Source organism: Heteronotia binoei, chromosome 18 (genome assembly GCF_032191835.1).
Source record: "Heteronotia binoei isolate CCM8104 ecotype False Entrance Well chromosome 18, APGP_CSIRO_Hbin_v1, whole genome shotgun sequence".
Taxonomy (NCBI): Eukaryota; Metazoa; Chordata; class Lepidosauria; order Squamata; family Gekkonidae; genus Heteronotia; species Heteronotia binoei.
The window spans coordinates 6,326,647-6,349,111 of NC_083240.1; the positions used below are offsets into that span (position 1 = coordinate 6,326,647).

At 49.9% G+C, this 22,465-nt stretch overlaps 1 protein-coding gene across 1 annotated transcript in view; it reads right to left on the reverse strand.

The window, feature by feature from the left end:
* Positions 1 to 1,108: 1,108 nt before the first annotated feature.
* Positions 1,109 to 22,465, reverse strand: part of SPSB1 (splA/ryanodine receptor domain and SOCS box containing 1) — an 80,847-nt gene continuing 59,490 nt past the window's right edge. Inside the window, exons 2-3 of the mRNA XM_060258807.1 lie at positions 15,038 to 15,896; positions 1,109 to 3,401 (exon numbers count right to left, since the gene is read on the reverse strand). Of these exons, the coding sequence (XP_060114790.1) occupies positions 3,274 to 3,401; positions 15,038 to 15,731 (822 nt within the window). The 5' untranslated portion in view covers positions 15,732 to 15,896 and the 3' untranslated portion in view covers positions 1,109 to 3,273. The remainder of the gene's footprint in view (positions 3,402 to 15,037; positions 15,897 to 22,465) is intronic.

Sequence of the window (22,465 nt, forward strand, 5' to 3'; positions counted from 1 at the left end):
AGTTTTCTTTTTCTTCTTGGAGAGGGCCAAAGTAATTTTAGTGTAGCCCAATATCTTTCATTGGCCAAATTCTTTAAGATGGGAGTCTTCTCCAGCTTTGCCCTCGCAGGTCCTGTGATCAAGAGACTGAACTCTAGAATCCTCCTCATGCAAAGCTGTAGCAACCGGTGGCCCTCAAACCTCAGTAGGCAAACCATGGCGGACTAGATCACCTTATGACAGTCAGAAATCAAAGCCACCTCATACTTTTACGAAGGCCAATAAGAATGGTCTTGGCAGAAGGCATGGCGGTTAAGAGCAGCGGTCTCTAATCTGGAGAGCCGGGTTTGATTTCCCACTCCGCCACCACACGAAACCTGCTGGGTGACCCACAGCTCCCTCAGTCCTGCCTACCTCACAGGGTGTCTGTTTGTAGGGAGAGGAAGGGAAGGAGACTGTAAGCTGCTCTGAGACTCCTTTGGGTAGTGAAGGGCGGGGTTTAAAACCAACTCTTCTTCTACATTTGTCTTTGGATTATGCTTTGGGCCAACATGGCTCCCTGTGGCCACTGGCCCATCATTCAGTTTTCCAGCCTAGAGTCTCCCAAAGGATCTGAAGATAAAATGATAGCAAGGAAACCACTCCCTGGCTTTCCTAGGCAGAAGCAAAGGATCAAAGCTTTTGTCTTGTACTCCCTTTGGTGTAGTGGTTAAGTGTGTGGATTCTTATCTGGGAGAACCGGGTTTGATTCCCCACTCCTCCACTTGCATCTGCTGGAATGGCCTTGGGTCAGCCACAGCTCATGCAGAGCTGTCCTTCAAAGGGCAGCTTCTGGGAGAGCTCTCTCAGCCTCACCCACCTCACAGGGTGTCTGTTGTGGGGGAGGAAGATAAAGGAGATTGTGAGCCTCTCTGAGATTCGGAGTGGAAGGCGGGATATAAATCCAATATCATCATCATCATCATCATCATCTTCTTCACAAGCACATCTGTTCTAAATTTGGCATCAATACTTTTTTTTTTAAACAATGCAAGTCTCTAGTCCTCTGTGTCCAAAAAGCCCAGGCTGATAAGAGGCAACCTTTCCTAGGTACTCCGTTACTGCAATAACTTGGAACCATCAGCACAAATTCTCAATATTTAATAAATTTTTATTTTTTTTTCAGTTTGGTTACTGATTATCTATAGTCAATAGGGGGAAAAAAGAAGAACAAGACATTTAAAAACTGTACAAGCCAAACACACCACGGGTGGAAACAGGAGGCTGAGGTGAAAAGGAAAGAAGTTGGTTCCAGAGACAACAGACGATGTGGCCAATTCCAGGTGGCAGTGGAAGACGCATGCAGGACCGTTCAATTAAAATTCTTGGCTCTGTACACATTTAAAACCTTGTGTGATTCGAAAGTGTCCCACCCTTTAACATGTTTTTCCTTCCTTTAAAGAAAAAAAACAACTCTGGTCAAAGTCCCCACCCAGATCTGAACTCGGCACCCACTGTGCACTTTTTAAAAATAGGCAACTTTACTTTAAAACAACAACAAAAAAAATAAACTCCCTACAGCAGCTTTTCTTAAAAACAAAACAAACAAAAATAACCCCCAAACAGTCCTTTTTACAAACCGAAGCAAAAAAATATATTAAACATTTTTCTAACAAACAAGTCCATTTGTACCTGTACAGAATAAAAAGAGAAGACACCCTCCCCCCCTACACAAATCTGGTGCGAAAGACACTCAAGTGTGTGTGTTTTCCTTCCCCAGGAGAAGAAAAAAACATGTGCAAAGATTAAACCCTCTAAGGCAGCTTAGAAGTTTGCTGAACTGGGATAGCCCCGACAACAACATAAGAAAGTTCACTTGCTCTTCTAGACCAACCGGGGCACATCAGGATCTGAACACAGCTTGCCTTCCCATTCACTCCCCTACTCTGTACCAAGCAGTGTTTCTACATGCATCTCCCCCTTCCCTTTTGTTAAGGCTAAGAAGGTCAAGAAACTAGAACAGCTGTATTCAACCCCCAACCAAGGATCCAATTCTTCACTGCTGACCTGCATTTCAGACCAATTTACAGCTTGAATGAACAGAAAAGGTGGGGGGAAGCCCTTTTGGGGGGGGGGAGGAGGTCAGCTCACAGCAGCTGCTCAAGGCCGTCTCTTGAGAGCCGGCTAGAGATTTGTCCAGCTATCCAACAAGTCAGGCAGTGATACGGCAAGACAAGGGGTTACCGGTAAGCAGACAACTTTGTCTTCAGCCCTAAGGTAACTACGAAGGATCAGTTTTCTCCTCTCCCTTTTAACACAACTTTAACGCCAAGGAAGGAGTTAAAAATTCTGGTTTTGCCACAAATTGCAACAGCAGGAAATGCACGGATCAAGACCCAGGATGGCTGACTCCAACGATGCACCTGGAAAACTACAGAGAGAGAAGGAAGCACATGGGTTTCAGAACCAAAGTTTGCTCTGTTCAAGCTGACAAGAGGACGGAAGAGGCAGGGGGAAATCTAGGGCCAGCCTTAACGATCGGTTTGGCTTGTGCCAACGAACTTAAGTCAGTCTAGAAGAGCAAGCTCCCGCCCGGGGCCCCTTCAGCAGAATGGAACTGGGCACCATTTGAAGATGTTCTCACGCCAACCCTCAGAATTACAGGTTCAAGTGAATATCCAGACGGAGCAGTCAAAATGGCAGCATCGAGGTTTCGGGCCTCCAGTCGGTACCGAACTGGTATGGCAACACAAGGCCCAACAGCAAGGGGGCACAGCACGGAGAAAGCCAATCCCGGCGACAGCCAGGGCCCCTTCCGGCAGTCTCTTTGTCTGAACAAACGGAGACATTTTCTCTGTCACGGTTTTGCCTGCTGGAGGAAAAAACTGGCTGTTTTGGTACGCCAACTCGCACACTGCAGCCGAGGCGGCCTAGCACCTGGAATCTTAGCTGCCGTCTCCCCCCAAATCCTGTTCCCTCTCCAGCCAGCGTAAGAGAGGGGAACCAAACAAGAGCGCCACTCAGACGATGGCCAAGGATGAGCGAGATATGGGCACAGCGAGGTTCTGCTGGCTTGTCAGTGGTTGGATTAGGGGGGGGGGGGGCTATGATCTTCTCCCCCTGCCCCGATCGAGATTTGCATAAGGAGCTCTTGCCAAACAGCTGGGTTTGGGTTTGGCAGAGTGAAGGGGAACAGACGTCGAGCCAGTTGCCTGCCAAAGGTTTGCACCAGGAGAGGGAAGGGCAGGGGAAGCGGGCTGCTCATCCAGAGAGGCCACAGCCACCCTCTTGTGCAAGCGAGTCCTTCCGGCGGAGTTATTGATAGAGAAGGTAACTCTTGAGGGATTCAGGAAGCGGCAGCTCATGGATCTCACTCAACCGGTCCTTGCCCAGCGTGAGGCGCACGGAACGTCGACAGAGGTCCATCAGAGGCAAAGGCTCAGCTGCAGGAGAGAGGGAGAGACAAAAAAAAACAAACATTAGTTGTGAAATTTAAGTTGGAACAGCGAACTACAAGACGGTTCAAAACATATCACTGAGCAGGTCGCTAAACCTCAGTTCGTTCAACTGGGAGCCAGTCTTGGTGTAGTGGTTAAGTGTGTGGACTCTTATCTGGAAGAACCGGGTTTGATTTCCCACTCCTCCACTTGCACCTGCTGGCATGGCCTTGGGTCAGCCGTAGCTCTGGCAGACGCTGTCCTTGAAAGGGCAGCTTCTGGGAGAGCTCTCTCAGTCCCACCCACCTCACAGGGTGTCTGTTGTGGGGGAGGAAGGGAAAGGAGATTGTAGGCCGCTCTGAGCCTCTGTCCTTGAAAGGGCAGCTTCTGAGAGAGCTCTCTCAGCCCCACCCACCTAACAGGGTGTCTGTTGTGGGGGAGGAAGGTAAAGGAGATTGTGAGCCACTCTGAGACTCTTCGGAGTGGAGGGCGGGATATAAATCCAATATCTTCCTCTACCTCACAGGGTGCCTGTTGTGGGGGGGGGAAGGTAAAGGAGATTGTGAGCCGCTCTGAGACTCTTCGGAGTGGAGGGCGGGATATAAATCCAATATCTTCATCTACCTCACAGGGTGTCTGTTGGGGGGAGAAGGTAAAGGAGATGGTGAGCCCCTCTGAGACTCCTAGGAGTGGAGGGCGGGATATAAATCCAATATCTTCATCTACCTCACAAGGTGTCTGTTGAGGGGGAGGAAGGTAAAGGAGATTGTGAGCCGCTCTGAGACTCCTAGGAGTGGAGGGCAGGATATAAATCCAATATCTTCATCTACCTCACAGGGTGTCTGTTGAGGGGGAGGAAGGTAAAGGAGATTGTGAGCCCCTCTGAGACTCCTAGGAGTGGAGGGCGGGATATAAATCCAATATCTTCATCTACCTCACAGGGAGTCTGTTGTGGGGGAGGAAGGTAAAGGAGATTGTGAGCCTCTCTGAGACTCTTCGGAGTGGAGGGCGGGATATAAATCCAATATCATCTTCTTCTTCTTACACCAGAGGTGGCATAGAATAAACGTCAGATGTTTGAGAGCTGTGAGACATGAACAAATATTACACACATGTCTATTAAAAGCAGTGCTTTTTTTTTTAAGCAAACGTGCAGCAGGGGCTCATTTGCATATCAGGCCAAGCTCTGCTTGGGCTGGTGGAGGAGCACATGGCCTGCTACAGGAAAGGTCAGGCCAGCCCAAGCACAGCTGCACTCCTGTGGGCTCTGGCAGAAAAAAAGCCCCGATTAAAACTCTTAATTTTCTTTGCACAGAAAGATAAAATAAAAATATCTTTCTCTGCACAGAAAGATAAAATAAAAAGATAAAATACATATGTATACACTTTACAACACGACCATGCTACGAAACTTTAAAAAAGCTGGGAATAACAGTCCCCATAAGACCAGCACAGGGAAACGTTAGGGAATTACATTTGGGCACACACATGTACCATATAAACCAGTGGCCGCTATTTGCATCATTATGCATCTCTCTTTGCCTTGACACCAAGGTTAGTAAATACAGCTCCTACAAGAGCTATGAAACTATGGGGGAACCCTGCGCCACCTTACTTAATTCCTTTCCTCTTTCAAGTGGCTCCTTCAGCTCTTGAGCTCTCTTTCCCCACTCCAGAGCTCTTTACCAGGGTTCTTTCCTGCTCCCTCCCCCCAAATAAAACCAGACACACCCTCTAGCTTCATAAAAGGGCTCCATAACTCAATGAAAACACTTGCTTAGGATGCAGAAGGCCCAGAGTTCTACTTCTGACATCACTAGACAAAGGATCTTGGGGAGAACAAATCACATTTTTAAAAGGGTCCCTGACCTCCCAATGAAGGAGAGGGACACTTTTGTGCCCTTCTGGCCTAGCATGACTTTGTCCATGGGGTCGCAAAGAGCCGGACTCGACTGTGCGACTGAACAACAAGACCTGTGAAAGGACCAATCGCAGCCTTCCAAAGCTTGATAGGCTTCTCTGGTTGCCAACCAGAGAGAGCCCCATTCTCAGGAAAACATATATGGACAAACTACACTCAGTTGGTTTCACTTTGCTTCAGGGTGCGTTCACACTACACTAACATTTTGCAAGTGAATTTTTGCTGTTCTTACACAAGTAAAAATCCAGTTGCAAAGTGCATTGTTTAGTGTAATGTGAACGCACCCTCAGGCTTCACTAGAGAAAGCAGAACTTATACAAGAAGACGACTGCAGATTTATACCCAGCCCTTTTCTCTGAATCAGAGTGGCTTACAATCTCCTATATCTTCTCCCCCCCACAACAGACACCCTGTGAGGTGGGTGGGGCTGAGAGAACTCTCACAGAAGCTGCCCTTTTCAAGGACAGCTCTATGAGAACTACGGCTGACCCGAGGCCATTCCAGCAGCTGCAACTGGAGCAGTGGGGAATCAAACCCGGTTCTCCCAGATAAGAGTCTGCACACTTAACCTTTACACCAAACTGGCTCACAAGGACAACTCCAAGAGCTATGGCTGACCCAAGGCCATTCCAGCAGGTGCGAATGGAGGAGTGGGGAATCAAACCCGGTTCTCCCAGATAAGAGTCCGCTCACTCAACCACGACACCAAACTGGCTCTCTAAATACTTTTCTTACTATATATTTAGCTTTACAAAAGGTTTTTGATAAGGCACTTCACCACAAACTCCTGAGTAACCTTAGCAGTCAGGAAGCTGAAAAGGGGAATCAACAGTCCTCACAATGCAGCAGAGTAAGCAGTGGAATACCACCCACTCTGCACACAGGTGCCCAAAAGCAAGCTCGGGGAGGAAAGAAACCTCCCATAGAGCAGAAAGGCAAAAGCTCGTTTGATCTTGATTTCCAGTACGGACATAGACTGTGAAAGCAGGGCCTCACGATCATTCTGGCTTATGGGGTTTTAAGCAGGAGGCGTCAGAAAAACTACCACAGGGATTGTGGCGGCCAAGCGTTCATAGCCACCCCGCGTCGAGTGCAATTCTATTTCATATAATTTCAATAAAGCAATTTAAAATTCCGTGTGCTTTGTGTCATTAATACGTACAATTCTTGTTCAATCCAAACATGCATTCAACTTTCAAACATCGTAGAAATGTCACGTCACTGGTTCAATAAGTCCGTATAAGTAAGTCCAACAAGTTCAGCGTATTGAACGTCTCCTTGGGTCGGTGCTCGTCAATATCTGGAAACTGAAGACCGAACCCCAAAACGGGGGAAGTCCTTGTAGCAGTCCACAACATTTTTTATTCTTAACAGTTTCCTAGGTGAAGCCTCATTTTGGATAACTACATCTTCCTCAGAAGAGCTTCTAAGGGGATTCGTCTACATTTTCCAGATATGGACCCCACATACCAGTTTGGTGTAGTGGTTAAGTGGGCGGACTCTTATCAGGGAGAACCGGGTTTGATTCCCCGTTCCTCCACTGGCAGCTGCTGGAATGGCCTTGGGTCACCCATTGCTCTCACAGAGCTGTCCTCGAAAGGGCAGCTTCCGGGAGAGCTCTCTCAGCCCCACCTACCTCGCAAGGTGTCTGTTGTGGGTGAGGAAAGCAAAGGAGATTGTGAGCTGCTCTGAGATTCGAAGTGGAGGGCATGGTATAAATCTAATGTTATCACTTGCAGCTGCTGGAATGGCCTTGGGTCAACCATAGCTCGTGCAGAGCTGTCCTCGGAAGGGCAGCCTCTGGGAGAGCTCTCTCAGCCCCACCCACCTCACAGAGTGTCTGTTGTGGGGGAGGAAGGTAAAGGAGATTGTCAGCCACTTTGAGACTCTGAGATTCAGAGTGGAGGGTGGGATATAAATACAGTATCATCATTGTCTTCTTCATTATTCACGGGGGGGTGGGGGGTTGTAGCAGGACATCCTTTGCATATTAGGCCACACACCCCTGACGTAGCCAATCATCCAAGAGCTTACAGGGCTCTTAGTACAGGGCATACTGTAAGCTCCAGGAGGACTGGCTACATCAGGGGTCCATGGCCTATTATGCAAAGGAGCTCCTGCTACAAAAAAGCCCTGATTATTCAAATTGAAGCTACCTTACGGAAGCAGGCCACTGGTTCGTTGGACTGACAGCAGCTCTGCAGGGTCTCAGCCTGAGGACTTTCCCATACTTTACTTTACTTTATTCGATTTATATCCCGCCCTACCCCACCGAGGTGGGCTCAGGGCGGCTTACAACAATAAAAGCTAACAAAGGTCGATTTAAATACAATTAAAATTATACAATAAAATACATAAAAGCCTAAAAATACATAAAACTCACATCGATATACACTATGCTACTATTCCTTAAATCAGTCCTTCAAATTTCCAATATTCAGTAATCTGATGTTTAAGATTTAATATTCAGGCATTCTGCTCACAGTTAATTATATGCCAACCGGAAGAGGGTTGTTTTACAGGCCCTGCGGAACTGTTCAAGGTTCCGCAGGGCCCTCACCTCCTCCGGGAGCTGATTCCACCAACAGGGAGCTGCAATCGAGAAGGCCCTGTCCCTGGTCGCTTTCAGACGGGCCTCCTTTGGCCCAGGGATTATAAGGAGGTTCTGAGACCCCGACCTCAGCACTCTCTGGGGGACATGTGGGGAGAGACGGTCCCTAAGGTAGGCAGGTCCCAGACCATAAAGGGCTTTAAAGGTCATAACCAGCACCTTGTACCGAACTCGGTATGTTATCGGCAGCCAGTGCAGTCCCCGAAGCCCCGGCTGGATGTGCTCCCGTCTAGGGAGCCCTAACAACAGCCGGGCAGCGGCATTCTGCACTAGCTGCAACTTCCGGGTTCGGCACAAGGGCAGCCCCATGTAGAGGGCATTGCAGTAATCCAGCCTTGAGGTGACCGTTGCATGGATCACTGTTGCCAGGTCGTCGCCCTCCAGGAAAGGGGCCAACTGCCTTGCCCGCCTAAGATGAAAAAATGCGGACTTGGCAGTGGCTGCTATCTGGGCCTCCATAGTTAGGGTAGGCTCCAGTAGCACCCCCAGGCTCCTAACCCTGTGCGCCGCTGACAGAGGCACACCATCGAGGGCCGGTAAGGGAATCTCACCTCCTGCTTGGTCCTTTAGCTGGAGATGTCAGGGATTGAACCTGGGACCTTCTGCATGCCAAGCAGATGCTCTCACCCCTGACCCACGGCCCCTCCCTGACGATGCCATTCCAAGCAGCTTACGGGAGCTCTGGGGCTAGCCCATCTCTCGCTCTGCAATTCATCTCATAGCTCTGGAATTTAAGCCCATTTCTGAACAGCTCCGCTGCACCCTTGCGTAGTGAACAACTTTGGAATGGCAACACACAATCCAGACCCCGTCTGGAGCCAGCTGCAAGCGTTGGCTGCTATCAGATACAGAGCTGCGTGTCCCAGGGCAGAAATCTCAAGCAATCGCATCCTGTTCTCAAAGGTTTCCTGAAAGAGCTTCTTGCAAGCGGGACACCTGCAAGCCGGCCCTGAGCCGACGACGTCACGGAGAAGGGCCATAAAAACGCCTTTCTCCGGGCAAATTTCACCACGGTGATCTGTTTCCAGCTGCAGTTTCCTCCCCAGACAGATTTTCCACTGAGGTAGTTCAAGACATGAGTCTTGATCAGAAACTACCGCGGTTCCAGCTTGGAAAAGGTGTGGGGGGGAGGGAAGCTTTTGAAACATGAAGTCATTGGCGAAATCGGATCTCCTGTGCACCGGGCAGCCTGTGCCAGCACAACATTCAGCACTGGCTTTTTGAAGCCAACGGCTCCCGTAGAACTAAACCGATTCAGCTGGGCTCACCAGGGCCGCGTTCACACAGCACGGTTAAGCTGAACGCCGGTTAGATTGGCTGGCAACCCACACGGGCCTCCAAAATCAGTGTCCGAAGGTTCTTTCTTCACTGCTGTTGGTACCAGTGCTCCCTCTAAGCTGCGTTAGCGTGAGCTAGCTCACAGATTTTTAGCCTCCAGCTCACACATTTTTGTCTTAGTTCAGAAAAATGGCCCCAGAGCACAATAATTTGTGCAGTGGCTCACGACAGAAGAGCCCCGTGGTGCAGAGTGTTTAAGCTGCAGTGCTGTACTGCAGTCCTAAGCTCTGCTTACGCCCTGAGTTTGATCCCCGGTGGAAGCTTGGTTTTCAGGTAGCCGGCTTGAGGTTGACTCAGCCTTCCATCCTTCCGAGGTCGGTAAAATGAGCACCCAGCTTGCTAGGGAGGGAAGCGTAGATGGCTGGGGAAGGCAATGGCAAACCACCCCGTAAAAAGTCTGCCATGAAAACGTTGTGAAAGCAACGTCACCCCTGAGTCGGAAACGACTGGTGCTTACACTGGGGACCTTTCCTTTCCTTTTCACAACTTTAATGCTAGTAGCTCACAGCTTTTATACCAGCAGCTCACAAAGTAGAATTTTTGCTCAAAAGACTGCAGTTTAGAGGGAACATTGGTTGGTACCCGTTTTGATCTGCTAACTGGTGCCATCTTTTAAAAGGGATGTCCGGCCACAGAACTGGGAGGAATCCTTCTTCCAGGAAACAAGAGAGGAGAAAGCCCGGGTGTTATACCCACATGGGGATTTGTGACTTGCATCTGGTAGACTAACCAGAGATCTTTACATGTCACGTTGCAACGTCTGAATGTGGCTATGGTGTTTGAATTCTAGAACTTTATTTTGCCTGCCAGGTCTGTGTTCTCAGAAGTGTTCCAAAAGCTGGCAGGATGGCCATTCTTCCTTCAGTGCACTCTCTACATCAACCACTACATGGACATGCAGGATTTAAGGAGCAAGGGGCCAGAAAGAAAAGCATCAGAATAATGCAGATAGATGCTACATAGCAAAGAAGAAGATATTGGATTTATATCCCGCCCTCCACCCCGAAGAGTCTCAGAGCGGCTCACAATCTCCTTTACCTTCCTCTCCCACGACAGACACCCTGTGAGGTGGGTGGGGCTGAGAGGGCTCTCCCAGCAGCTGCCCTTTCAAGGACAACCTCTGCCAGAGCTGTGGCTGCCCCAAGGCCATTCCAGCAGCTGCAAGTGGAGGAGTGGGGAATCAAACCTGGTCCTCCCAGATAAGAGTCCACACACTTCACCACTACACCAAACTGGCTCTCCGATGAATAGATTCCATTACTTCTCCCTTTGCCATCCAGATTTAAATTCCAGGTATTGGGAGGGCCCATCTGATTCAACTTATGGCCAGGGCCTTGAAGGTTACCAGTGCTGGGAAGTCTCCTCTTCGAACCCTGCTCATGAGACATGCTGCACTTGGCTCCAATTCCATAGAATAAACATCAGATGTCTGAGAGAAGGGAGGGAGGGAGGGAAGGAAGTGGAATGAAAGCAACTTTAACTTTAAATGCATCCTCCAAGCCGCTGGCTGGCTTGGCATGGAGAAGTGATGTAAAGAAAGAATTGCCTTCTCCAAGCTGGCTGATGAGGCAGTGGGGTTTCAAGAGCCATGCAATATGTGTGAAAGAGCCACACGGGGATCCCAAGCCACCGTTCAGCCACCCCAGTATACTCCATACTATCCCAGCCAAGTTCATTATAGGAAGCTTCAGCCTATTTCTCCTCATGGGAACTTCTAAAGGAGAACAAGCTGCTAGTCCTTATGGCTACAGAGAGGTTTGGCTATATGGACACTGCACCCTGGGAAACCACTCTAATATTATGGCCCTTTTATCACTTACCAGTGGAAGCCGGAAGGGAGTCGGTATTGTGCCGCCTTGCAGTAATCCGAGACAGGGATGGGAGTTTTCAGACACATTTTTTTTTCCCGATAGTGTTCCGTGATTGAAGCGAGCCATTTCACACTGTTCCGCTCTTATCTCGCTTCCACCAGAGCCAGCCGTTTTTGCCTGCCAGCTCGTGATCTCCAGCTTATTATTTTTTTTGGAACGTCGGGCAAAGATCGCTATAGCGCTATAGCGAGGTATCACAACAGCAACACCATAGAGATGGCTAGGCTCTATTGAGATAAGTTACCAGGTTTCAGCGGCGGCGATATCTGGCATCTTAATGGAGCCCAGGCATCCCTACAGTGATGCTGTTGTGATATGTCGCTATAGCGCTATAGCGATCTTAGCCCGACGTTCCAAAAAAAAAAAAAGCCGGAGATCGCGCGCACCGGCGGGCGAAAAAGGGTGCGAAAACTGCTCCCGGGTTAGATACTGGACATTTCACACAGCACTCCATAGCGATTTCAACCCAGAAGAAGGGGTTGAAAAGTGGAAGAAGCTGCTCTTTGTTAGTAACGACTCAGGCATGCCTCACTACCGGGACAGCCGCGGGACTGTGTGAAAAGGTGAGAGTATTCCGGTAGCAGCCAGTTACTGAATCAGGTCTGTCTGAAATGCCAGCAGAAACCCGTTACTGTTCAGTAACTGACCAGCTGGCATACCGGAATACTTAGGCTGTGTGAAAAAGATCTATGGTAGAGGGCAAAGTTGGACGGCAGATCTTGGACAGGCTCACACAGAACACGTTGTCCCAGAATGCATCGTTAATTTATAGCTGTTAACGGCTAGCTATGTCCAATCTCAGAAGATAAGCAGGAACTGTCCTGGCTTAGCATTTGGATGAGAGAATCCCAAGGAAGTCCAGGGTCTCCAAAGACAGAGGTGGCTTGCCATTGCCTGCTTCGGTAATCTCTTGCCCGAAAGTCCTCCAGGGACTCCATAATGCAGCTGTGAGTGACTTGTTGGCAAAAAAAGAAAAAAATCCCGGGATCGATGCTTCCCTTCAGCTGTGGAGTCTGGTGAGCAAAAATCTACTTTGTGAGCTACCAGCATTAAAGTTGGGAGCGAGCAATTTGGCTACTGCATCCATTAGCTTGCTCTGGGGACATCCTTCCCGGGCGAAGGCAAAAATGTGCAAACCAGAGGCTAAAGAATGGCGAGCTAGCTCCCACTACCTCAGCTTAGAGGGAACACTGCCCAGGAAGAAGCGACGGCTTTTAAAAGACGATGAAGAATAAGGGTGGCCAAACTGAGGCTCGGGAGCCAGGTGTGGCTCTTTCACACATATCGTGCGGCTCTCAAAGCTCCCCCCCCCGCCGTCAACCAGCTGGAAGAAGAAGGCATTTGTCTCTTTAAATCACTTCTCCACGCCAAGTTGCTTTCTTTCCCCCTCCCCCCCTTCCCATCATTTCCCCCCCTCCCTCCTTTCTCTCAAACGTCTGACATTCATGTGGCTCTCAAACATCTGGTGTGTATTCTATGTGGCTCTTATGTTAAGCAAGTTTGGCCACCCCGGTTCAAGAACATTCCTAGAGGACAGCCATCATGGCCACTGGTGGACCCAAGCGGAATCCCCATGTTCCGAGGTTGTGTCCTGCTGAAAGCCGGCTGCTAGCAATTGCCTTCAAGCCCTGCTCTGTGGGGAAAGCAGAGGCTGGGGCCTAATCCAGCCCCAAAAGGTCTTCCCGCGGACCCCCTTTTGCCACTAGGGCAAATGGCTCAGCCACCGGAACGGAGCTGTACCCCCTTCCTGCTCCAGAAACCAAGTTGCTGTAGCGCTTCTGCCAAAACCCATTTGTAATTTGCTGGAGACCAATAAAAAGCCAATATGTTCCCTTTAAGTGTTTACAGCTGAGACAAGCTGGGAACAGAAATGAGATCGTGCCACACGCCGCCGAGGTGGGGAGAGGAGCGAAAGCTGAAAAGCAGATGGGCCCCACAAAGCCCTGGGATACCAGACGCTAATCGAGTCACGCTCCGGAGGCCGGACTCTGCCCACAAACCCTCCCTTGTCGTTCACAGGCATTCCCTCTGCCCTGTGAAGATAAGCGGTAACGCCCAGGGACCTTTCAAGATGAAGGGGGGGGGGGGAATAAAGTCGAATGGAAAGAAGCCCTCCATCATCACTGCTGTCCAGACGTGCTTTACTTTTTTTAGCAAGGTGCACTTGAATTCGCATCTTATTTAGCCACCCCAAAGAGAAAAGCATCTGCTTCAAAAGATCAAAAGCAATCCTGTGAATTTAGGGGGAGGTATTTGTGAATTTCCTGCATTGTGCAGGGGGTTGGACTAGATGACGCTGGAGGTCCCTTCCAACCCTAGGACTCGGTGATCCTTCTGTTTCTACACAACTTGATTCTCTGGCCCAGGGGGGGCCAAACTTGGTTAACATAAGAGCCACATAGAATAAACATCAGATGTTTGAGAGCCGGAAGGAAGGAAGGAAGGAAGGAAGGAAGGAAGGAAGGAAGGAAGGAAGGAAGGAAGGAAGGAAGGAAGGAAGGAAGGAAGGAAGGAAGGAAGGAAGGAAGGAAGGAAGGAAGGAAGGAAGGAAGGAGCAAGGGAAGGAGGGAGGGAGAGAAGGAAGGAAGGAGGGAAGGAGGGAGAGAAGGAAGGAGGGAAGAAAGGAGGGAGAGAAGGAAGGAAGAAGGGAGGGAAGGAGGGAGGGAAGGAAGGAAAGAAAGGAGGGAAGGCAAATAGATGGGGGGAGGGAGGTAGAGGTGGAAAGAAAACAATTTTAACTTTAAATGCGTTCTCCAAGCCGCTAGCTGGCTTTGCTTAGAGAAGTGATTTAAAGAGACAAATGCCTTCTCCACGCTGGCCAACGGGACAGTAAAGGCATTGAGAGCCACACAATATGTGTGAAAGAGCCACATGTGGCTCCCAAGCAGGTGGACCCAAGCCTCCACCTCTGCTCTGGCCTGACCCTCTTGCGAGGAAGTGGGGTGCACACCTCTGGGGGGGCACCTGCAGATCTCCCCACTATTAGAATTGATCTTCAGACAACCAAGACCAGTCCCCCTGAAGAAAACGGTGGTTTCAGAGGGTGAGTCTATGGCATCGGACCCTGCGGAGGTCCCTCCCCTCCTCAAACTCCTGCCCTAAAATCTCCTGGTCTTTCCCAACCCAGAGATGGCAACCCGAGCCGGAAGACCAGTTCAGAGCAAGAAACCATTCAGAGATATGAGAGTCTCCCCTGCAGGTAGTTAGGAAAAATCTGCATAGTGACAGAATACGAGACAGCTCAAAACCAGGCCAGTTATAAGGAAGCAAAGGCAGAGCAGCAACTCATACAGAGACTCCACAGGCAGCCTCTTCTGAGGCTGAGTACTTGGAAGCTAACTTTCCATTTCTCATGTTCTTCTACTGGCACAGAGTTCGGGAATGTGGAGCCATTTGTGTGAAAAAAGAAACATTGCCCCCCCCCAGATTTAAAACTTTAAAAGATAACCATTAAAGATCTCCGCTTAAGATTTGGGAAACACCATTCTGCAGATCTGGCTAAACTAGCAGTGGCCAAATTGTGTCTCTTTCACAAATATTGTGTGGCTCTCTAAGCCCCCACTACCCTGTTGGCCGGTTTGGATAAGGCGTTTGTCTCTTTAAATCTCTTTGCCAAGCCAGTTCCTGCTTGGAGAGTGCATTAAAGTTAATGCTGCTTTCCATCCACCTCTCCCTCCCTCCTCCCTCTCCCCATCTATCTTCCTCCCTCCCTCCCTGTCTTGTGGCTCTCAAACATCTGATGTTTATGTGGCTCTTAAAGCAAGTCTGGCCACCACTGGGCTAAACCAATCAGCCACCTACGGAATACCCTTTTTAATGTTTCCACTGCAAAGTGACCAACGTTTATATCTCCCTTTATAGCAAACTAGGCACAAAAAAGCCAGATTGGCAGGATACTTACGGTCGAGCCCATTCAAGTATCGCATCTTAATTTCACAGTGGCCCCACACGGCGCTGACAACCGGGTACAGCTGTTTCCCTTTGAGTCCCCGAAAAGCAACTCCCATATACTGTCCGTCCACGATGAAGCTCAACGTCCCATCGTCCATGTCTAGCACCACCAAGAAAGAGTCTGGCACAATGAAGGTTTCGTCCGGCTCTAGGAAGGCAGGGTACGTCTTGCTGGGCTGGTTCTTCCCGTCGTGGTACAGCCGGTTCCGCCCGAGGTCCCATCCCCACGACTCGTGGTTGTTCCCGACCAGAGTCGTGTACCCGACGGAATGCAGAGGGGCCTCCGCCGTCGCCACGCCCACCACGGCGTGCGTGCCCCGCTGCCGCATGGCCCACGTGATCTGCCAGACGTGGAGCCCTCGCGTGTACCCCACTTTGCCCCGGATCGCGTCCGTGCTCTGGGCCACCGGATGCCGGTGAAAGATCAGCTTGTCGTCCTCCTTCACGAAGACGTTGAGGGAGCGGTCGTCGTTGTTCCACGAATGCAGCAACTGGACCTCGCGGGAGACGGGCGGCATGTCCAGGAGGAGGTCTAGCCGGGTGGGCTTGCAGTAGTCCAGCCCTTGAAGCTCGTGCTTCAGCGGCCGGTATGCCGGGTCCCTGATATCCACCGTCTTTATCCCTCCCGTGACCTTCTGCCCCATCCTGCCTTGCTGTCTGTCACCTATTTATAGACCGCAAGGGCGAGTTCATCAATCGACCTTCGGCTGGCCGTTCCCGGTTGTCATCCAGGCCTCCGCAGAAAGGGGGAGGGAGGCGGGGAGGTTACTAGGAGACTTTGCCAAGATCTTCCTGCCCGTCAAGGTTGCCTAATGGATGGAAAGAAAAACAAAACCAGAGGAGTTAAACATTAAAAACCAGCCCATGGTCCAACCCCTCAAGAGACAGAGAGAGCCTGTTTATCTCACCCAGGATGGGCGAGGTCTGTTCGCTCCACTCCATCCCATTGACCGCAACAAAACAGATGGGAGTCTGGGCCGGTCGCGGGCCAACAACTTTGGCCCTTCTGCTGCACAAAGAGCATTCTGAGGTTCTACATTCTGCAAACAGAATACCCGATTGTAATAGAAGCCGTTGCCTGGGGAGAAGGGGACAAGAAGACACAGGCCCCGGTTGCCTAGCAACTACCCACAAAGTTCTCCCCATCCGGTCCTTTGGAAGAAAGGCCAGGCGGCCGCAATTTAGTTTATTCCTAAGAATCTGGGGGACTAGAGTTTCCTAACGCAGCCTGAAAGCACAACTGAGATGGATTTGCAGAGATTAGGTGGGCAGCTACCCGGGAGACAGCCTTCTCGGTTGTGGCCCCAAAACTCTGGAACTTCCTTCCCCAGGTCCCCTTCTGTTGTTGCGGTGCGGGGGGAGAGACTTTTGTCTGGCGTTCCTTCAATGATCTCTCCCTCCTGCTCTCCATTTGAATGGCTGTTTTATGTTTTTGTAGGTGTGTTTTAGCTTGGCTTTTGTTTTTGTGCATTGGTTGGTTTTAATAGTTCTTCAGACGTGTGTTTTTACTGCATACGTTTTTACCCTATCAGCTGCCTCGGTGCCAGGAATGAGGGTGGAATATAAATTCTGTAAACGAGCGAGTGAATAATCTTTAAGACGCTCCTTTCTGTCTTATTTTTCAGCTATCATATTTCTGCAGATGTAGTCATCCAAGAGGTACAGAGGGTTGCCAGTCTCCAGGTGGGGCCTGGAGATCCCCCACTTTTACAACTGATCTCCAGCTGGCAGAGATCAGCTCCCTTGGAGAAAATGGCTGCTTTGGAGGGCGGGCTCTATGGCATTGTACCATTCGCGGACCCCTCCCTCTCCTGGCTCCAACCCCAAAAGCTCCAGGCGTTTTCCAACACAGACAGGCAACCCTGTATGCTCATGCTTGTGGACTTACTAGAAATACCTTCCCGAATAACTAGTTGCTGGATATTTGGCATGAACCAGAAAAGTACATTAGAACTGTGACAGTTCAGAATGGAACCCCCATGTACAGAGGCAGTGTACCTTGGAGTATTAGATGCTGGGAGACTAGAACCACTTTCCAAAGCCCAATTCTGAGCTTTTCGTTCACAGCAACAGCCACTGTTAGCAACAGGATCCTGGACTGGACAAATCCTGGGTCCTCCCCAGCAGGTCTCTTTGCACGCAGCCCAGGAATTTATACAACAGCATCTTGGTACTTGCCTTTCCCGCCCCCCCAACCCTTGACCGCCATGACTTCTACCTCCATGACTGCCACCGCACATCTGAGGGTTGTCATTCCACACTCACACTTGCTTTTGATTTCGTAGACTTAAACAAGATCAAGTTTTAAAGAAAACTCGTTCAGAGTTTCAGGTGGCACCAAAGTTATTCCAGCAAAATTCTGCAGTTTCACTGCACGTGGAGGATCCATTAGCAGAATTTGTTCACCGAATGCGCACACCGTTTCCAAACAAAGTTTGGAAGAGAACATAAGAACATAAGAGAAGCCCTGTTGGATCAGGCCAGTGGCCCATCCAGTCCAACATTCTGTGTCACAGAAGAACATGAGAGAAGCCCTGTTGGATCAGGCCAATGGCCCATCCAGTCCAACATTCTGTGTCACATAAGAAAATAAGAGAAGCCCTGTTGGATCAGGCCAGTGGCCCATCCAGTCCAACACTGTGTCACATAAGAGAAGCCATGTTGGATCAGGCCAATGGCCCATCCAGTCCAGCACTCTGTGTCACATAAGAGAAGCTATGTTGGATCAGGCCAATGGCTCATCCAGTCCAACACTCTGTGTCACATAAGAACATAAGAGAAGCCCTGTTGGATCAGGCCAGTGGCCCCTCCAGTCCAACACTCTGTGTCACAGAAGAACATAAGAGAAGCCCTGTTGGATCAGGCCAGTGGCCCATCCAGTCCAACATTCTGTGTCACATAAGAAAATAAGAGAAGCCCTGTTGGATCAGGCCAATGGCCCATCCAGTCCAACATTCTGTGGCCAAATTTTTTTTTACATACATACATACATATATATATATATATATATATATATATATATATATATATATATATATATATATATATATATATATATATATATATGCACACACACACACACACGCTGTGGCATAAGAACATAAGTGGCATAAGAACATAAGGATCGAAACGGGTCTCCCTCTGCTCATCCGAGCCATCTAACTTGAGAGCTGACCCTGCATCTTGTGGCAGAGAGTTCCAACTGCTGTCCGAGCACTGGAAGAAGCCGAGCGTCTCATTCCCACAAGGCAGAAGGGCCACAATCTCCCCGCACCTCTAGGCTGGAAAGCCTTCTCGCTTTTGCAGGGTGGAAAACAGCAACATGCATCAGATTTCCTTCTTTTCTGGAACGGGTTCTTGTTTTGGCTGGCTGCGAAGCCAACCCTTTTCCTGGCTGCTCGCCCCGCTGTGACAAAGCTGCCCTGGGCTGGACAAAGACACCGCTCTGCCGCTTCGATTACATGATGCGCGCGCCCCACCCTTCTCTCCCAGGCTAGTTTATCTTTCTGACACCAATGCCAGCATCTCTTCCGCACCCAGAAAAAGGTCTTCTTGCTTTACCGAAGCCGACTCATCCCTTCCAAGAATGACCTGGCCATTTCCAAGTATCCCTGCTTTGAAAATGAGCTCATTTTTAAAAAGGAAGCATTCAAGTTGGCCTGGGCACTGACCTGGCTCGCCCAGGCAAGTCCAATTACAGCAGATCTCAGATGCTAAGCAGGGTCGGCCACGGCTACTATGTGGTTGAGAGACCACCGAGTCTCACACCCCAAACTCCCTGGTGAATGAGCAAATCTTTCTCTCCCCACCCTCTATTTGACTGGGCCTTCATCCCCATTCCCCAATCACCCGGCACTGAAAAAGGCCAAGGGTGGAGGTGGCCAAACTTGCTTAATGCAAGAGCCACATAGAATAAGCATCAGATGTTTGAGAGGAGCAAGACATGGAACAAATGTTGCACGCCCAACTTTAATAAAACTCTTAATACGTTCTTTGCACGGAAAGATAAAACACATAGGGATGCACTTTACAACACAACCATGCTAGGAGGAAACTTTTAAAACAAAAAAGCTGGGAATAACAGTTCCCATAAGACCGGCATAGGGAAAGGTTACAGAATTATTTTTTTGCACCAGTGGGAGAAGGAAACACACACGTACCATATAAATCACTGACCACCGTTTGCATCATTATGCATCTCTCTTTGCCATGGCACCAAAGTGAGTAAATAGCAGCTCCCCCAAGAGCTATGAAACAAGGGGGAACTCTGCACCACCCTCTTTAATTCCATCCCTCCTTCCAGTGGCTCCCTTGGCTCTTACACGCTCTTTCCCAGCTCTAGGTCTCTGGGCGACCTCTGTGGTGGTGGTGGTGAAGAGCTTGCAAGCCTGCCTATTTCCCCCTCCTTCCCTTGCTTCACACACGGTGGAAATAGTCACCTATCTACAGGTCAGTGCTGACTTGAGAGTAAGCCTGCATGAAGTTCCTTCTTGACCTTCGGGAGCCACACAACATATGTGAAAGAGTCGCATGTGGCTCCCGAGCCACAGTTTGGCTACCCCCGGCCAACGGAATGATGATGATGATATTGGATTTATATCCCGCCCTATACTCTGAATCTCAGAGCAGTCACAATCTCCTTTACCTTCCCCTGCCCCCACAACAAACACCCTGTGAGGTAGGCGGGGCTGAGAGAGCTCTTACAGCAGTTGCCTTTTCAAGGACAACTCTGCGAGAGCTACGGCTGACCCAAGGCCATTCCAGCAGCTGCAAGTGGAGGAGTGGGGAATCCAACCCGGTTCTCCCAGATAAGAGTCCGCGTGCTTCACCACTACAACAAACTGGCTCTCTACTGGCTCACAGCTGGAATACCAGCTGTGAGCTCCTCCCAGTCACTCCCCTCTACAAGGGGGAGGGGGGAAACCTCTTGCGTGCTGTTTCAGCACAGCCAAGGCAGAAGAGGTAAGGAAAACTGGCTTGCCTTTGATCCGGCTGGTTTCGCACCCCTGCCATGCTCGGCAGTACAACTGCAGCTGAAGAGTTAAGTTCACGCAAGTGGTGCAGGCTCCAAGTTAGCGCTTGGCTCCTTTTGATCAAAAGCCATCCTTCCAAGAGGCCAGAAGCCAGCGGCTACACCGGAGTCCTCCACTTCCTGAAGCCCGAGTTCCTGCCGACCAGCAGCAGAATACAAACTCGCCCCTGAGGGCTCCATCATCGGCGCGGCTGCCACAAGGAAGAGAGCCCAGGGGCTCTGCCTTTGGTTTGCTACACACAAGTGGCCTTCTGTATGGCGAAGACGCCAGACCAAGGGGGTTTGGGGAGGGGAGGGGGGAGACGAGAGGAAGGGGTGGGAACTGGCTTTCTAAGAAAAAAAATATGTTGCTTTAAACATTTCCTGAAATGAGGCAATCTCTCAAAGCCCGTGCCAGCCGCAGTCATAACCCTTGCTCATGACCAACATTTCATTTGGCACGGAAAAGAATTTGGAGTGATTCAGACCTCGTATAAAACACAGAATGTGTTTCAAAAGCAACTGGACATTTTATTTTATTTTTTAAAAAGAAAGGGATACACAGGGACCGTAAGAGGGGACTGGGAGAGAGAGCCACACACAACTAGGTCACTTTATTAGCAACCAAGTGACGTTAAGAAGCAGAACATTTCATTCCTGCCGATTTTAACATTTTGCAGGCATTGGGGTAATTGGCTCCCAAGAATTATGAAGTGCTGAATGCAGACTTCAGGGGGAAAGCATGCTTAAATTCTCGGCAGCTGCTACAGCAAGGGGTATGGATTGGAAGCCGGGTCGCTAAAGGGCAGAGGGGGCCAAACTGCAGCTCAGAGGCCACATGTGGCTCTTTCACACACATGGTGTGCAGTGTTCCCTCTAAGCTGAGTTAGCATGAGCCAGCTCACCGTTTTTTAGCCTCCGGCTCACACATTTTTGTCTTCGCTCAGGAAGGGTGGCCCCAGAGCAAACTAATGTATGCAGGAGCTCATAATTTTAATGCCTGCAGCTCACAAAGTAGAATTTTTGCTCACAAGACTCCACAGCTTAGAGGAAGTACTGACTGTGCGGCTCTCAAAGCCACTACTGTCCCATCAGCCAACCTGGAGGAGGAGGAGGAGGAGGAGGAGGAGGAGGAGGAGGAGGAGGAGGAGGAGGAGGAGGAGGAGGAGGAGGAGGAGGAGAAGGAGAAGGAGAAGGAGAAGGAGAAGGAGAAGGAGAAGGAGAAGGAGAAGGAGAAGGAGAAGGAGAAGGAGAAGGAGAAGGAGAAGGAGAAGGAGAAGGAGAAGGAGAAGAAGGAGAAGGAGGAGAAGGAGGAGAAGGAGAAGGAGAAGGAGAAGGAGAAGGAGAAGGAGAAGGAGAAGGAGAAGGAGAAGGAGAAGGAGAAGGAGGAGAAGGAGAAGGAGAAGGAGAAGGAGAAGGAGGAGAAGGAGAGATTGGATTTATATCCCACCCTCCACTCTGAATCTCAGAGCGACTCACAATCTCCTTTACCTTCCTCCCCCACAACAGACACCCTGTGAGGTGGGTGGGGCTGAAAGAGCTCTCCCAGAAGCTCCCCTTTCAAGGACAACTCTGCCAGAGCTATGACTGACCCAAGGCCATTCCAGAAGGTGCAAGTGGGGGGAGTGGGGAATCAAACCCGGTTCTCCCAGATAGAAATCCGCACACTTAACTACTACACCAAACTGGCATTTCTCTCTTTAAATCACTTCTCCAAGCCAAGCCAGCCAGCCAGCAGCTTAGAGAATGCATTTCAAGTTAAAGTTACTTTCTTTCCACCTCTCCCTCCCCCATCTATTTGCCTTCCTTTCTTCCACTCTCAAACATCAGATGCTTATTCTATGTGGTTTTTACATTAAGCAAGTTTGGTCACCCCTGCTATAGGGTCTACTTTGCCATAAAACTCATTGGGTGAAGTTGGGACAGTTTCTGCCTCTCAAATGTAGCCTACTATGCAGGGTTATTGTGAGAATACCAAGGGGGAAAGAACCCTATAGGCTGCCTTGAGCACCTCGGAAGATGTACTCCTTCACCGAAAGAGTGAACACGTGGAATTCACTGCCGCCGGAAGTGGTGGCGGCTGCAAGCGTAGCCAGCTTCAAGAGGGGACTGGAGCAACATCTGGAGCAGAGGTCCATCAGTGGCTATTAGCCACAGCGTATTGTTGGAACTCTCTGTCTGGGCCATGTGATGCTCTGTATTCTTGGTGCTTGGCTGAGCAACAGTGGGAGGGCTTCTAGTGTCCTGGCCCCACTGATGGACCTCCTGATGGCACCTGGTTTTTTGGCCACTGTATGACAGAGTGCTGGACTGCATGGGTCATTGGCCTGATCCAACACGGCTTCTCTTACGTTTTTAGGTCTGAGG